The 17,368-nt window shown below is 33.3% G+C and overlaps 1 protein-coding gene across 1 annotated transcript in view; it reads left to right on the top strand.

Annotated features, from left to right (window-relative positions):
• Window positions 1-17,368, top strand: part of LOC108523058 (low-density lipoprotein receptor-related protein 1B-like) — a 140,479-nt gene that overhangs the window by 119,104 nt on the left and 4,007 nt on the right. Inside the window, exons 12-14 of the mRNA XM_017863549.1 lie at window positions 5,026-5,102; window positions 12,747-12,837; window positions 13,974-14,118. Of these exons, the coding sequence (XP_017719038.1) occupies window positions 5,026-5,102; window positions 12,747-12,837; window positions 13,974-14,118 (313 nt within the window). The remainder of the gene's footprint in view (window positions 1-5,025; window positions 5,103-12,746; window positions 12,838-13,973; window positions 14,119-17,368) is intronic.

Genomic DNA, 17,368 nt, shown 5'->3' with positions numbered 1-17,368 from the left:
AGAAAAAAAGTATTTTGCAAGTAACTGCAATTTTCTAATTTTCTTCACTATATGAAAATGCTTTTGCATAAATTGATGCATAACCTGCAATCATATTTTTTATTTTTATTAAATGAGATTTTAAGTGCACTGAGACATGCATGACACCATGCACAATTCTCCCAAGGCTTCTTTAATCCCTTTGTGCCACTTATCTTTTTCCCGTGTAGAGAAAGAAAGGGGTATATTAAAAGATTTTTCCTTTCTGAATGCCTCCATCATCATGGTTAATAAGGGCAACCTTGCACGTATATATGAGGAGAAATTCAATTTTAAATTGCTGTAAGGTTCACCTTTGAATTTCACTGTGGTCAGAAGAATCCCATGACCTTTAAATTTGATGAAAAGAGAGAGCAGATATTAATCTCATTATTTTATTTTGAAGTCCTCCCAAAGTGGGTGACTCTAGACCACATTTCTGCAAAATGACAAGAGCAGTTCATCTAAATTGATCATTGTTACGGGAAGGACAATATCTGAAGATTTTAATATACCTTCAGTTTTTTATATCTCATTTTAATTCTCTCTGTAATAATTACTCGACTATTTCAGAGTTATTATTTTAGACAGTTTAAATATATGTCTTACAGTTATGCTACTAAATGTAATAACGTTCATTTTAAAGATTATAGTTTGTCCCCTTATAAAAGCCGAACTTATTTAGATATTCTAAAAGTGTTTATTGTGTCTCCTAGTAATGTTTGTACACTCTTGCTTTTATACAAAGCTATTCCCTTATGCTACAGAAAATTATAATTGAAACAAAAAATATTGTAGCTATACAATAATTACACAAACTGCTCAGGGACAGGATAAATTAACTCACCATGTGTTTCATACAGTAACATTCAGATGAGAATTAGTTACAAAAAATAAATAAATAAGCACACTCCAGGTACTGTGTAGGGAACTTCTACCTAGCTTGTATTATCTTTTGAGCGATCATGCTGGGCTTGTATATTATTATTCTCATCCTCACAATAAGACATTGAACGATATTTAGTATAAGAACAAAGTCTGTAAGAATATAATAATAATAATGTATCTCAAATATTTCTTGAAGTGTGACTTGTGAATTATTTATATCAGATTCACCTTGTTGAAATGAAGAATGCTGATCACAATCCCAAGTTACTTGAAGAATTCTCTGATATATGGGGCCCCAGAATCTGAATTTCAACATTTCTCATTTTTCATCATCATTATTCTAGTCTGGAACATAAGGGAATAGCATAAGGGAATACCATAAAATATGCTCTAATTAAGAGCACTTATAGATACAACTATTATGGAAGTGGAAGAATAAGATTAAGGAAACAATTTAGCATTAAATAATGCTAGGAAAAAAGAGAAGTCAAATAATGGTAAATCAATACCCTTTACCATGCAGCTATTGACAGCAGGAAATTGCTAAGAGCGGTACCTTCATTTGATGATGTAAAGAAAGAAGGATAAATAATTATTTGAATAGTCAATAAGTATCTATTTACCCACCTACCTACCTGTCTATCTATCCATCCATTTGTTCCTGATCAATGATACTTAAAATTCACAGAATTGTTTAAAATGTTAAATAATTTACAGTTGTATAGTGATCAGTACATAAGATAAAGCTGATTTTCATTGTCCGAAGACTAAGGGCAGTGGGAAACGTCTGCAATTTTAACATGAATGATACAGAGCTGTTTGCTATGGTGAGGAAAACAAAAAAGATTGCCTAGCACAGGGCTAACTTGAAGATAATTGTCCCCGGATGAATAGCAGAGAATAGTGGATTGCAACAGTACATATTAAAGATGACCAGTACATGGACTATGGATTTTGCTTGAGGAATAATAAAAAAGGGATAGATGCCAGAGAAATTATAGTCAGCATGGCTATGCAAATAATTCAGCAAGGAATTGGACAGGAGATTTTGATGATCTGCACATATTTTATTTCTTAAATGCTCTGCCATTAATGGCTTTGATCATTGTAGTCTACTTAAAGTATGAAGATTTATGGGTTGCTGTAAAGATGGCAAAAATACTTGGTCTTAAATCAACCACTGGAAGAACTCGTGGAGCAGCAAATGTCTTAAGTTATAATTTTGTAAGGTAGGCAACAAGAATAATGATTTCTATTTAATAACCCAAAAGAGATTTTTTTAAGACTGAGACAAATGCAGAACAGTGGAACATATTTTATCTTTGGCCATAAAACATTATTTTACAAGGAGTATAAGGAGAATGGCAAAGTGATCATCAGCACATTAAGATGTGTAACTGTTGGCCGGGCGTGGTGGCTCAAGCCTGTAATCCCAGCACTTTGGGAGGCCGAGACGGGCGGATCACGAGGTCAGGAGATCGAGACCATCCTGGCTAACACGGTGAAACCCCGTCTCTATTAAAAAAAAATACAAAAACTAGCCGGGCGACGTGGCAGGCGCCTGTAGTCCCAGCTACTCGGGAGGCTGAGGCAGGAGAATGGCGTAAACCCAGGAGGCGTAAACCCAGCAGTGAGCTGAGATCCGGCCACTGCACTCCAGCCCCGGCGGCAGAGCGAGACTCCGTCTCAAAAAAAAAGATTTATAAATGTTAAAATTATTATTTCTCCAGTACCGTCCTTGTTGAGTTTTTTTTCCAATCTATAATAGGTCAAATTCTGTAAAGATTACTGATTTAAATGGGCTCGCCACAATTTAAGAGAAGAGGATTATGAACCTTAAGTGACTTTCTTTTATCTATCATAAATATGGACGCTAAGCCATGGATGATAAATTAGGAAATTATATCATAATATTAACAAACACCTGTCCTACTTAAATAATTCTAGAATTTGGAATAAGAATCACACTATCCTTATTCTCTTTATTTAAAACCTCTTTCTGCTAATCTGGAGATCTCAAAATATAATTACTTTATAAATTATTAAAATACGTGATGTTCATGTCAGAACAATAATATGATCAAGTAAATTTAATCTTCTAATTCTCAAGCAATTCCACTTTCTGACTTCAAAACTTTTCCAAAAGTATACTAATGAGTCCCAGAGGTTCTTTTTTCAGTAACACAATAAAATATGCCTTGGGTCACTTATCTAAGATGAACCTGATTTAGTTTTTTTTCTCATTTAAATGAGATAATGTATAAAGCAAATTTTGATATTTTAATCAATAATTCAAAATAATTGCACACATGTAGACTTGTACACAACAGCTATTAATACGTAATGAAATAACTAAGCAGTCAGCATTAGTTTTTCATTGGAGCATATGAAATATTCTCAGGGTTAAATTAGAAAGATTTGACAGATGTAAAGCTACATAATACAAGAAGCATTTCACAATCATTAGAATTCACTCCAAGAACATGTTTGCAAAATGTTCCCAAATATATTATTTTGAACTATCTGTGGACTGTTTCAATGATTACAATATATGAAGAATTGGAACATTTTTCTAGATCATTCATCAGCAAATACCACAAATTGAAAAGAAAAACAAACACAATGATTTTATTTGTGTTCACTTTATTCTAATGATTTGAAAATATCCTTATTTCATTACTTAACTTTATTAATACAGACAGAGTTGTAGACTTGGCCTTAAATGCATTTATCTGTGTTAATGATTTACTTGTATTATGGTTTATAATAAACATGATGTATAGAAAATTATGTAATTTGTAAGTTTTTATGATGTAGCAACAAAAGTTGAGCTAATGTATGAGTGATGCCCTGAATCATAATGTAAATAATATTAATGTTCATTTAAATCATGTTCCATATTCATAGTTTTAAATTTATCATTATTAATTAAATAACTCTTATCTAATAGTATCCTTATTGCCAATTGTGTTCACGTCTATGTATGCTTCTTTGAAACACTTTTATGTTTATTATTTGATTTTGTCAGTAATAATGATTTTATGAGAGTTTGCCCATGTTTTAGGACAGCCAATACTGATTTTATGACTATCACAGATAATTCATACAGCATCATAGAAGCTTAGTTCAGGAAGCAGCCTCAGATATCAAAATTGGCTATGTCAGAATTGGCAGAGACACTGAATTTGCAGTTATTTAGTTTGGCCCACCAGGCCCAGAGAGTTACACTTGGAATGGCTCTGGAAGCTGTTTTTTTATTGTGTACAGCTATTCTTGATATGGTGGTATTTGACAGTCATTTTAACTAAGAACCGAAGCCAATTAAATTGTTTCTCTGTGGATTTCCTGTGACAGATGCACAAAGGCATCTTATGTTAGCCAATAGACGTTGTTTAAACACAACTAAAACTATTCCAGCATTTATTTTGATGCAACTAGCTAATTTCATAGTTGTGATTTATGTTCAAATAGTGGCTTTTAATCAGATCTATTATTGTCTTCTATTTCTTATCATAGTGTCACAGTACTTACATGGGAAAACAACTTCTCCCAATAAAACTTGGGCACATTCTCGACTTCATGTTAATAGAAGTATGATTTAAAATGGGAAAGCCCTGTATTTTGTTATCTCTACTTAGGAGAGTAAAAACTCCACAGCTTGAACTATAGACAGATGACTATTTGCTCTTTGATAGTTAGTTCCACTCTGTACTTAGAACAACCAGAAAACAAGTCACAGATACTTATAGAAGGATTTGCTTAACATGCAAACTCAATTTTTGTAAGTGGCCACTTGTAATTTTCCGTAACTCTCGAATTAATTTCCAATTCTTAATCAAGATTTCAATATTGCTATAAAATGTGCCAGTTTTAACACAGAATAAGTAAAATGTCTATAAATCTACATTTTAAAAAGTATTTTAACAAATGAAGTCCAATGAAAGTTACACTCAGCATACTAACAATATGCAAGAAATCAGCAGAAATCTCTATGTAATATTCATAAATTTGTGCTGACTGGCTCCTGTAACATTTCATTTTGTTAAAATCACTACATTAGCAGACTGCTGGGCTTTGTTATTCACTGATCTGTTTTGTTTGTTGTTTGGATATTTTTAGATGCTCTACCAACTGGTCAGGGACACAGTGTGAAAGGCCAGCCCCAAAGAGCAGCAAATCTGATCACATCAGCACAAGTAAGTTTCTCAGATTAATATTTTGGGTAATCTACACTGTATATAAATCATTTTAATCTCATTATTGAGTGAGGTGAGTCTTATGAAATCTTCATGGAATTTTATAAGAGATTCACTGCAATTGAGGTGTTTTTTAAAGAGGAAGCACAGAGCTCTCGTCTAATTACAGGCTCCAGTGTGTTCGTGTTCTTCTAGGCTGGGAGAGTTTATCTCAAATTTGGGGAGTTTTCAGAATGCACATCTGCTAACCTAGCATAAGCTTTTCTTTGGAAATGTTCATCAGCTGCAAAAGTCGCAGATACCACAGTGGAAGTGAAAATACTCCAGGAATAAAACTAATTATATGTTTTAATTAGAGCAAAGTGTATTGTCTTAGAATGCATTTCAATGTGCCATGGGGGGAAAAAGACAGACTTTATTGGTTAGTCTGAAAGAGAAGCAAGTTAACAAGCAATTCTTAACAAAGGTCTACATTGATTTATTGCTTCTTTATCTTTGAAGTATTGGTTTTGAAGTATATTAAAATATAGATCACCATTTTTGCAAATTTTTTTGTGCAGTCATAGTCTTAGGGTCAGGTGTGTCTATATCATCATTGTGTGTCTGTGTACAGTTTCTGACAACCTGAAATGTTATAAAGTTTTCAAAATAACAGTCAGAAATAAAATTTGCAATTCACACATGTTGTCATTAATTTTACCATGAGTGAAAAACCTTTGAAACAATTGTATTGTCTATTGGGTGTAAATAAATTTGCGAAGGAAAAATAATATCCTTGATGGAAGATTGCTTACCTCAGCAATTTTCCCTATTCTTTTACTGCTGGTGAGAAGGATTTCATAAAACAAGCAAAAAGCATACTGTTTCAGAGTTAGTGAAAAAGGAAAGAGACTATTAAAGTATAAAATATATCATTTCTGTACCCTAGAAGCAGGCTTCCCATCTTTGCTGACATTCCCATTTGTTGTCTCTGTCTTCAGACAGTTTTGTCCAATTTTTCCCAATTTAGAGGTTAATTTGGATTTATTAAGCTTGGGCATCTTTGAAAAATGGAAAATAGGTCTAGAATAAACAGTCTTGGCATGAATATTTAAATTTGGATAGGTGAGGTGAGGTGATTTTTGGTTATGGAGCATTTTGAGTTGATCTTAGAATTTGTGTGCTCTTCTTAGGTCAAGGAAGGGAGAGGTCATAGGGAAGCTATGACCATATAATTGTAGGAATAGAACACTGGGAATTGGGGAATTGGTTGATAAAAGGTTAGCAGTGGCAAAATGTGTCTTGCCTAATTTGATATGCAAAAGAAAAGAAAATATACTTTATATCTCTTCCCAGGATTTAGGGCTCAAACTACTATTACCAGTAATAACTCTGGAGGCATACTAATTTATATGTGATTTTCATAAACTATTTTCAAAATTCAACAATCATTGAGAGCATTAATGAAAGAAATGCATTTGAAGTTATCAACCTGTAGAACATGCTTCCTTTATAAATTAGGAATTGAAAAGATGCTTTAGCCTTTTAACGGTAGTTTCTCAATGATCAGATATAAAAAAAAATACATAGCCTTTTAGAGCATCAACAAAATTTTAAAAAAAATTTTAAAGCTCTCTGACAAGAAATAGCATAGAATGTGTACTGAATTGGGAAATTTTGTATACGCTCCATCCACAAAGTGAAAGTTTGGTGTTTGGAAAATGGATTGGAGCTAGAATGCTCCAGGCATTCCTGTTAGAGAGTGGGGTCTCCAATGATTTGCATGGGCAAATGTAAGAAACTGGTTTTAATTACATGCAACAGTTCTAAAGTAAAGAACATCAAATAGGGGAAAGAGTTGCAAATAGTTGTAACCCTTTCCAAAGATTCTGAAGCTCTTTCTCCCATCACTAATTTAAAGTCATGAAATTTAATAGAATTATCAATGCATTTTGAAAGGGCTATTAGCTACATGTATGTCACATTATCACAGACTTGAGCAAAGTTGACCAAATAATGACTCTATTAGACGCTTATCATCAGACATTTATGCTTAGAGAAACTTGACTCAGCAGCTCTGAAAGAAGGGAAAAGTTAGTTAAACTGACCTTTCCCATGAAAGAGGATTACTTTTATTCTTTTGGGTAAAATCTAGTGATTTTGAATGGTTGTCAAACCTTCCCCAAACTTGAGCAGAAGTCATCTACCCAATAAGAAAGATGAAACTTTAGGAATGTGTTTTCAAATCTGCATTTCCATCATCAGTGGACCTTCGTTGGTGTAGTCCAGAATACACTGCCTCTGTCTGCCTAATTACTATCAATTTATACAGAGATTTACTTTTCTCATTTGTACATGGTCTTCATAATCATCTCTGAATAGTGGTAGTGATGTTCACTAGCTTCTGATGTTTAAAGTATCTAAAAAGCAGTTTGTGAAATTAGGCAGATCTATTATCTAGGTCTTTGTGCTCAGGTTCCATTTTAAAAATCTAGTCTGACTCTTCTGAAGATATTTTGAAGAGTTTTAAACTCAGGATGATAAAATATTCATTGCATACTTCTATTTTAAATTTACATAAAATTTTAAAATTTACATAAAATTGAGCATTGAATGATCAGTGTTTGAATTGTGTTATTTGTTGTATCTGCTGAAATTATGAAAGATAAAAATATATCCAGCATTTGTGGTACAGTAGAGATGCTGTATTTTACTATAGTGACAATAGGGGCAAGATATCTGTTAGGGGGTCATTGTATCTCTTTTCTACTTTGTCTTTATCATTTTATATTATCCATTATATTTTAATACAGAAAAAACTGGTTATATTATACCAGGAATTATAAATTTGCAAATATAGAGATATAACTGAAAAACGCAACAAAATAATGTTTTCTTTTCATTTCTCCCAAAGCAAAGGTTTATCAAGTCTCTGCTAAGTGTCAAGTACTGCACTAGATTCCAGAGACAGGTCAGTGAGGAAGGCAGACAGTGCCTCTTCTCATGAAGCTGAGGTTCTAATGGAGTAAACAGCAATAAAACAAGGAAGCAAATAAAAAAGGAAATATTCAAATTTAAAAAGTAATTGTGAGTTTTGATTGGCCCGTGAAGGAAGCAAAAACAAAAAATAAATAAAAAGGGCAAAGATAGAGACTCTCATGGGAAAAGTGGGGCCAGGAGTGCTTTCTCTGAGGAGGTGATACTTCAACTGAGACTTGAGGCTCAAGGTACAAGAATAAAGAACAGCAGATACGGCCGGTCACGGTGGCTCACGCCTATAATCCCGGCACTTTGGGAGACCGAGGCGGGCGGATCACAAGGTCAGGAGATCGAGACCATCCTGGCTAACACGGTGAAACCCCGTCTCTACTAAAAATACAACAAAAATTAGCCAGGCGTGGTGGCGGACACCTGTAGTCCCAGCTACTCGGGAGGCTGAAGCAGGAGAATGGTGTGAACCCGGGAGGTGGAGCTTGCAGTGAGCCGAGATGGTGCCACTGTACTCCAGCCTGGGTAACAAAGCATGATTCCATCTCAAAAAAAAAAAAAAAAAAAGACAGTAGGTACAACAACCGTGGAGCAAGAAAGAGTTAGACATGTCCAGCAGACTGAAGGAAGACCAGTGTGCTGGTATCAAGAGGACAAGAGTGGTACAAAGTGAAGCTAGAGATACAGGACCAAGATGATAGGCAGCCTCTTGAAAATCACTGGAAGGATCACCTTTACTAAGTTGGGAACGTATTTTCTTTACAATTTTTAACATTACAATTTACCAAAATGCTTAAGAGAAAGCATGCTAATTTCAACAAATATATATACTCCACAGTTATACATATCTATAAACATAAACTTAAGAACATGTCAAAGGAAGTCATTGTAATTATGTAATTTATGCTAATACTGTTCTATTGTAAATTTGATCAGTAAGTAAAATATTCTCTTCCTCTGACCTTCATGATACTGAACACTTCTGGTTTCTCTTCTACCTCTTTTGAAGCAACTCTTTCTTTGTGACATTATTTTCTTTCTATTCTGCTTGGTTAATTTACCTGTTTATCACTAGATACTCTCCCCTTGTCCTGGATACACTTTCCTTGCCAAGACATAAATCCTTGACATGAGTTATCAACTCTGTTGATTCCCCAAAATTCCTGTGCTCGATATTGATTTATCTCCTAAGTTTGAGACATATATTTCACTGCTTGCTTGATATATCTGTATCTGTATCATCTATATTCCACAGTAATCTTAAGCTCAGTTCCCAAATGATCTCATCACCACCCCCTAACCACAGTCGTTTTCATATACCTTATTTTGCCTGTCTGTCCATATGGATGGCTGAAAGGTGATGATACTTTAGCTGAGACTTGAGCTAATCCACCTGGCTACGGAAACAACACATAAGTTCCATACTTAACCTTCTCTTTGCTTTCCTAAGTTGAATCAAACAATAAATTCAGTAGATGTCCTTCCTAAATTTTCTTCAACATCATCTTTTTAAAAAGAAAAAAAAAATAGTACAATTGCCCATCTGATTTATATGACTTACACACTCTTTCACAATCTCACCTCTGCTTTTCACTGTAGTCACATCTCCTTCCAGCACACTCCTCCCACCCCAACTGTTTTTCCTTAATCGTAATCCTCTTGGCCTTTAAAGTCTCTTCATGAACTACAGAGGACTTGCTCCTTAAACCTCAGAGACACACGAGTCCTCCTCCAGCCCAGATCTAGTTGAAGGCACCTCTTTTGTATTCCCAGAACAATGCATACTTTCCTAATAAGGCATCCATGCTACTATAATGAATGAACTCATTTGTTTGTCATCTTCTGTTATACATCAAACAACGTAAGAGAAGGGTCATTTTATTCTCAGTGTGAAATAGAGTATATGTTGAGGGTCTGGAGCACAGCAAGCACTTAAGATATATTTGCTAAATAAGAATGGAATTTATAGACCCTATGAGATCCTAAGGACTGTACTATTTGCAGAACAAAGAGAAACAGATTGTGCCCTCAAATATCTCAAAAACAAACTGATACAATATATTGTGAGAAGTGCAAAATAGAAGCATGCACACAGTGCTATAAGAACATGTGTTTTGATTGTTTATTAAGCGTGTATGTAGCATTTTCTATGATTGGCATAATCCTATCTATAATACTGTATGATAACTATTAATGATGATACCCATATTATAGATGAGTAAACTGAGACAAATATAATTAATGTGCCTAAGTCTATGTTGGTAATGAATAGTAAAAGTGAGGTTTGAATAGAGGTATCCTGGCTCCAGAGTCCATTATCTCAACTGCTGTGCTGTGCTAGCTGTCCTATGGAAAGGGGCTCTTCAGTACAGCACTTACAGTTCTTTCTTCTAATGGAAAAATGTTGCATGATGAGGTTTCAGAACCGTGTTGCAACAAAGACTTGCTCTACTTTTTAATGGGAAACTTGTTGAGCTATCCCCTCCACCCTTAATAAGTACAGAGTTTACATTTTTCAACCAGTTTCTAATACTCCATTAACAATGTACTGTTAAAAAATCACCTGCAATAGGGATTGGTCATTGTATTTACAGTATGACATTTACTGTCATATATACTAGGAAAAAATACTTATTTTATAATATCTTTATATAATTTTAAAATACCTGTGGTTTCCAGCAATAAAAACTATTTTATAAAATTTTAAAAAACTTGCCAACATTCTACCCTGCATTATTTATCGGTGACACTAGGTATTATAGTGGTTACTTTGATTGGTTACATAAACATATCAGAAGTCTAGGCTCTTAAACACAAAATGCTATAATATATGAGATTGCAGCTGCCATCTGTGAAGGGAAAAAAAAGAAACCCTTTATTTTCTAGCATACTTAATTAACAGCTTTCTACCTCACAGGAATGTCAAACTGTAGAACAAGTAAAATATATTTTTAGAAAATGACTTACAATTGCATTGAGAGAAAATAAATTTTATATAACCTAAAACTATATTGATAGGTATTTTACACCCACCAATTTTACACAAATTTTAGAGGGAAATGAAGTAGATAAATTTATAAAGTGATGATCAATCAGTTGAAGTCATAGTTTATGAAGAAACCAAGCTGTTCTCTGGTATTTAAAACTTGTGAACAAATGTTAATTATCATCCAAGGTGCCAGATTCTCTACTTTCATTAATTGCTAATAAATTACAGATGCATATAAAGTTCACTTTCCCAAAACAAAGGAGGTAATATAGTAATATCAAACACAGTAAGTTCTCATAACTATGTGAAAAAACAAAATGACTTTTACATTTTAGAAAGTGTCTAAAGAAGTGGATAGAAAAGATGGTTATTTGGTTATTTTACACAAGGTATTTCTCCAAGTCCTAAATTAGAGATTTATCTTATACACGAAATTTTCTTAAAGAAGCATTTTTGGTATTTGGCAAGTAATCCAGTATGGGTTATCTCAACCAGATATCCTCTGGCTATAAAACAGGTCTATGGTCTATATATCTATAATACAGTTCTAAGTGGCTGGTTATTGTGCATAATATCACCATTAATTTCTACCTTGATATTTTCACATGCACATGTATCTGCAGAAAAAATTCATATACTTTAAGACTTCTTAATGTTCTATTCTTAATCCATTCAAGATCTCCAGGTTAAATTTTAACTAGTTGTTGGGCTGCTTGGTTTCTTAGGTTAACTGGTGATTAAGTTGACTTGACTGTATCAACCAGAGGTTTATTCAAAGTAGACAAAAGCCTTTGTTTTGTGTGTACTAGATATTTTTCAATAAGAAAAGTTAACATTAGCTATGTCATACTTTCCTGTTATCAGGCAACCGTGTATTCAGTTTTCTTCCTACAATAAGTGACATTTGGGTATATTCTCCTGTGGGTCACATTATTAGCAATGGGCTATTATTGTCTGCCTACTCACTGACTAAAAATATCAATTACCCTATTGCTAATCTATTATATAAATGGAAAATAAAATCTCCTCCACTTTGCCTCCTCCCTGTGCTCAGATGCATAAATACAAAGACCAAATTTCACTGATCACAAGATATATGCTGTTAGTGCTAGTACCTAAGACCTTTCTCATATATGGAAGAAAGGAAAATAATTGACATTTGCCACATAAGCCAAACTCCCAACATATGTCTTGCTAAAACTGGATACCCCTTTTGTTTTACCAGGCTGCCACCTAACTTGTCACATGGACCCCCGACCAGAAAGTATGGATAACTAAAGGAACAAAGCTAAGGGTGGGAACGTGGTCAGTGAAACTGTGTAAATGTTTATTCAGTCTTAGCTGACTTAAAAAGAGGTACTAGCATGTACTTTAATCATTGCAAGTAAATGTGTGATGGGAATTACTAAACACAGACTGACAGAAAACGTCAGATCTTTAATCTCAAGGTATTTAAATGCAACACATAAATGAAAGATATCTAAAGAAACATTTCCATCAGAGCATGTGTTTAAGAGGAGAGTAATTTTCCAATAACATAATTATGAGCCTGAAATATAAACATTTGGGCTAAGCTTTATTTTTATTATATCAATGGTCAAGTGATTTGGTTTAATAAAGTATTTAGTTGTATCAATTTTTACTTCATTTTATTTATTTCTTCATCTATTCACTCATTTATTTTCCAGGAAGCATTGCCATCATTGTGCCTCTCGTCCTCTTGGTGACTTTGATAACCACCTTAGTAATTGGTTTAGTGCTTTGTAAAAGAAAAAGAAGGTAAGATGCAATATTGTAGATTAGCAGTCAGTGAATAAATCACACAACTAGGTGCAGAAACATAATGTTTTTTTTTCATTTTTTAAAATATGATTTAGTTATGCCAACTATAAATCCAATGTTTTTGAAATCATTTTATACCTCTCTTTTAAGTGATTATAATGTAGACAATTCTTCTCCCATATTATGTTAATGGAATGGTCCATTTATATATTCTAGCAAAAGTACCAAGAGATCATATTATTCAAAAGTTAGGTAGAATTTTACATTTGCAGTTGTCTTTCCTTGAAACAGCAAGGGTCTCTGAGGAGCATCTTTTTATATTAATGTGTATGATTAGTAATGTCAATACAGTGATACTGATATGCATATGTACATCTCCAGTTTGTACATTTCATTCACAAATAGTGCATTGATTTAGATATATCTCTTTAGAAGTATCATTACAATTTATGTGAAAATGAACTTATAGATCTAGAGGAGTAGGTTGTCTGGAGAAAGACGAGAGCCATGTGTGCTCACTTATAAATGACCATGAAATAATGTGTACACACGGACACAGAGTGTAGGGTGATAGCTATTAGAGATTTAGAAGGGTGGGGAATGAAGTGCGGTGGATGATGAGAAATTACCTAATCGGTACAGTGTACATTATTTGGATGATGGACATACTAAAAGCCCAGGCTTCAACACTGTGCAATATAACCATGTAACAAACTTGCACTTGTACAAAATAAGCTTAAAAATCAAGAGCTTTTGAGTCACTATTTGAATTATGTAAATCAGGATTCTAACCATGTAACTTGGAGACTGAAAACAATCTACGAGTTTCTTTTGTTGCGATAGTTTTCAGAAAGGAGAAAAAATAGAATTTAAAAAGATAATTGATTGGTAAATATTCAGTTTCAAATGATGTGGTTTTAGCTATTTAGGAGGTATTTATTTCCAGTGTGTTTTTATTAAGTCAAACAACTGGGAAAATGGCCTATCAAAGTACTACTTTTTGTTTCTCTGTTACCCGACAAATGTCATTTATTCAATTTATTTCAAAATAAGTAAATTTGTAAATATGATAATTTCATATACCTTGTGATATTTATACAAAACTCACACATATTAATGTTCATATATTCTAGGACAAAAACAATTAGAAGACAACCTATTATCAATGGAGGAATAAATGTAGAAATTGGCAATCCATCTTATAACATGTATGAGGTAGATCATGATCACAACGATGGAGGTCTTTTAGATCCTGGCTTTATGATAGACCCAACAAAGGTAATATGTCTTAAGATAATGGGTAGTGAGCACTGACATTTTTGAGTTGCATCTCTGTTTTATGGTTCTGAATTTCACCAATTTTCTGTTATCTGAAGTTAGAATAAGAGACTTTAGGATGTATTGAATGATATAGCCTCTTCTAAAGAGAAAGTACAATTATGGACTGCAGTCATCTGAAGCTTCAAGTTAGTGTAATACATCTTAGAAAACATAATTATTTGCTCAGTTCATTTATAAAGATGTTATTTATTTTATATGTTTTTTATTGAAAATGACTCATTATCTGTTTACCTAAAGCCAATGAAAACTCATTTAAAATTGTTTCAGTATTGATATCACACAGCAAATTGTTTAGGTCTTCTTCAGGGTGTGGATAGATATATAGATAGATAAAAGTCTATTATAAAGTAAAGCTACTGACTTTCAAGATTGAAACGTATGCAAGGAGAAGACCAACACATGCACAGTCATATCTATATAATGCACATGCACATATCTAGCGATATGACTGAAAAGTAGTTTGGTGGGATATTTCTACCCAATTCCTCCCAGTATTCCTTACAGTGTGGTTCTATGGGGTTTTAGTTTGGTAAGAACTGGATACTAACAAGATAGTTTCATTTTCATCACTTCAGACATGGCATCCTTCTTTTAAAATTTATTTTTTGTTTTAATTGATGTATAATAAGTAGGAAATCAGTACATTGAAGAGATATCTGTACTTCCATGTTTTTTTTTACAACATTACTCACAATAGCCAAGATATAGAATCAACCTAAGTGTGCATCAACAGTGAATAAATAAAATTATATTCAGCCATAAAAAAGAAAGAAATCCTGTCATTTGAGGCAACTGGATGAAGCTGGAAAATATTGTTACATGTGAAATAAGCCAGGCACAGAATGACAAATACCACATGATCTCACTCACATGTGGAATCTATAGAAGTTAATATTGAAGTAGAGAGTGGAATATAGGTTACTAGAGGATGGAGAGGGGAGGAGGAAGTAAGATAGATGTTGGTCAATGGGTACAAAGTCACAGTCAGATAGGAGGAATGAGTTTTGGTGTTCTATTGCACAGTTAGGTGATGGTGGTTGACAATATTGTATTGTATATTTCAAAATAGCTAGAAAAGAGGATTTTTAATGTTCTCACCACAAAAAATCATAACTATATATGAAGTGACAGATATGCTAAATACTCTGACTTTATTTTCTGCAATGTATACATGTATAAAACATAACACAGTATCTCATAAATATGTATAATTTATGTAAAATAATTCTTTGATCAAGTGTGTTGAGGTATTAGCAAATCTAGATATACAGCTTAGTGTAAAAATCTTGATCGGTGTGTTTTTAAATATGAAAGAGTACAGTACTTTATTGTCAAATATGTTGTTTCCAGTAATGTTTAAATGACGAGCCAGATAAGCTGTGTCCCTGGACTTCTTCGTAATTAAATTACTTTTGAGAAACATTTTTCTGTCATAATATCCTTACTAGTTTAAAACATTTCATTGCTACATATAGCTTGACAATCCACAGTCTTTTAAATTTAAAATTTATTAGTTTTATTACTATAAGCTCAGGTTGGCAACTTTTAAGAGAAATAGCTAAATGATACAATTATCCAGTTAAACTTGTGAAGACTTACTTCACTGAATTATCTGAATATTCTTTCTCATAATTTTAGAACATTTTCTCTAAATTAAGAGTATCAATTTACTATTATGAAACAATTTTTCTTGGCTTATTTATTTAATAGTTATTTTTCTGACTTATAAAAGTTACTTCATCAAAATGCACTTTTACATTGTAAATATCCAATGTGGCCAATCTACATTGAAATTATTTTGCAATCACAGTCACAGGTGTTCCTGAAGGAGTTGAATAGGATCCCACATATTCAATCTAGTTCTGAATCCATGATTAGACTTTCTAAGCCTGAAATTGATGCTCAAATATTCACTTCTATGAAAATCAATCTTTTCACATGGATACATTGTGTACTGTTGGACAGTACTATAATATTTTTCTAATTAGATGTAATTTTATAGTTATTATTTATTAATTAATTCACTGCTACATCTGAAATTTTTCAAGGAAAAAATCCTGGTATCCTTACATTTGATATTTTCTACTTTAAAATATCACAGAAGTGGCGATACAATACATATTGTTCACTGTGTATCTATTATATCTATTATATCTATGAAGGAGAAAGACATCTTAAATAATAGAGTTCTGAAATTCTTTGCATTTTCTTAAGAATAAAATATAGTAGTCATACATATAATATAGACTACTGAGGATATACTTTATGCATATTTCATATGAAGAAGGGTTCTTACTTTTTCCTCGTCACTTTTCTTTCTAGTGATAGAATTAATCCAATTTTGTACACTTAAAGACAATAGCTTTTTATACCACATTTAAACAATTTTCACATTTACTCTAGGAAGATAAACCTATGTTTCAGTGCCACCCAAATGTATTTTAATGTACTTAGAGCATAATACTCAATAAATATTTACCAATTTGATGACTGACTAACCAAAATTTTATCAAATATGACTTAGATGACTGAGTCTAGCTGGATCCTGATATTCGAATGTAAATGTGAATTGTTGTCAAATGAGTAACTACAGCTAGTTCTAATAGGTTTAGACAGTAGTGAAAAACAAAGGGTCACATTGAAGCAACCTTAATAATCATATGAATCTTACAGAATATTCGCTCTGTTGCAAGGCTTTGATATATGCATGGTCTAATCAGTATAAATTATATTACATATGAAAAAAATTTTGTAGAACACTCATTTCTGTTATTTTCGAAGAGGCTAACATTTCTAGTTCAATGGTATCTTATAATCAAAAGGATTGAAAGTACTTAACACAGTTCATAAAATAGATTTGACTATGGGAGCAACCACAGAATAGTTTGAAGAGTGTAAAAGAGATAAATTAATATGTACTAGTTTTGGCCGGGCGCGGTGGCTCACGCCTGTAATCCCAGCACTTTGGGAGGCCGAGGGGGCGGATCACAAGGTCAGGAGATCGAGACCACGGTGAAACCCCGTCTCTACTAAAAATACAAAAAATTAGCTGGGCGCGGTGGCGGGCGCCTGTAGTCCCAGCTACTAGGGAGGCTGAGGCAGGAGAATGGCGTGAACCCAGCAGGCGGAGCTTGCAGTGAGCCGAGATCGCGCCACTGCACTCCAGCCTGGTGGACAGAGTGAGACT

The sequence above is a fragment of the Rhinopithecus bieti genome, unplaced genomic scaffold, assembly GCF_001698545.2.
Source record: "Rhinopithecus bieti isolate Rb0 unplaced genomic scaffold, ASM169854v2 scaffold_72385, whole genome shotgun sequence".
NCBI lineage: Eukaryota > Metazoa > Chordata > Mammalia > Primates > Cercopithecidae > Rhinopithecus > Rhinopithecus bieti.
Note: the sequence above shows the minus strand (reverse complement) of the source record. Positions and strands in the feature narration are given on the sequence as shown.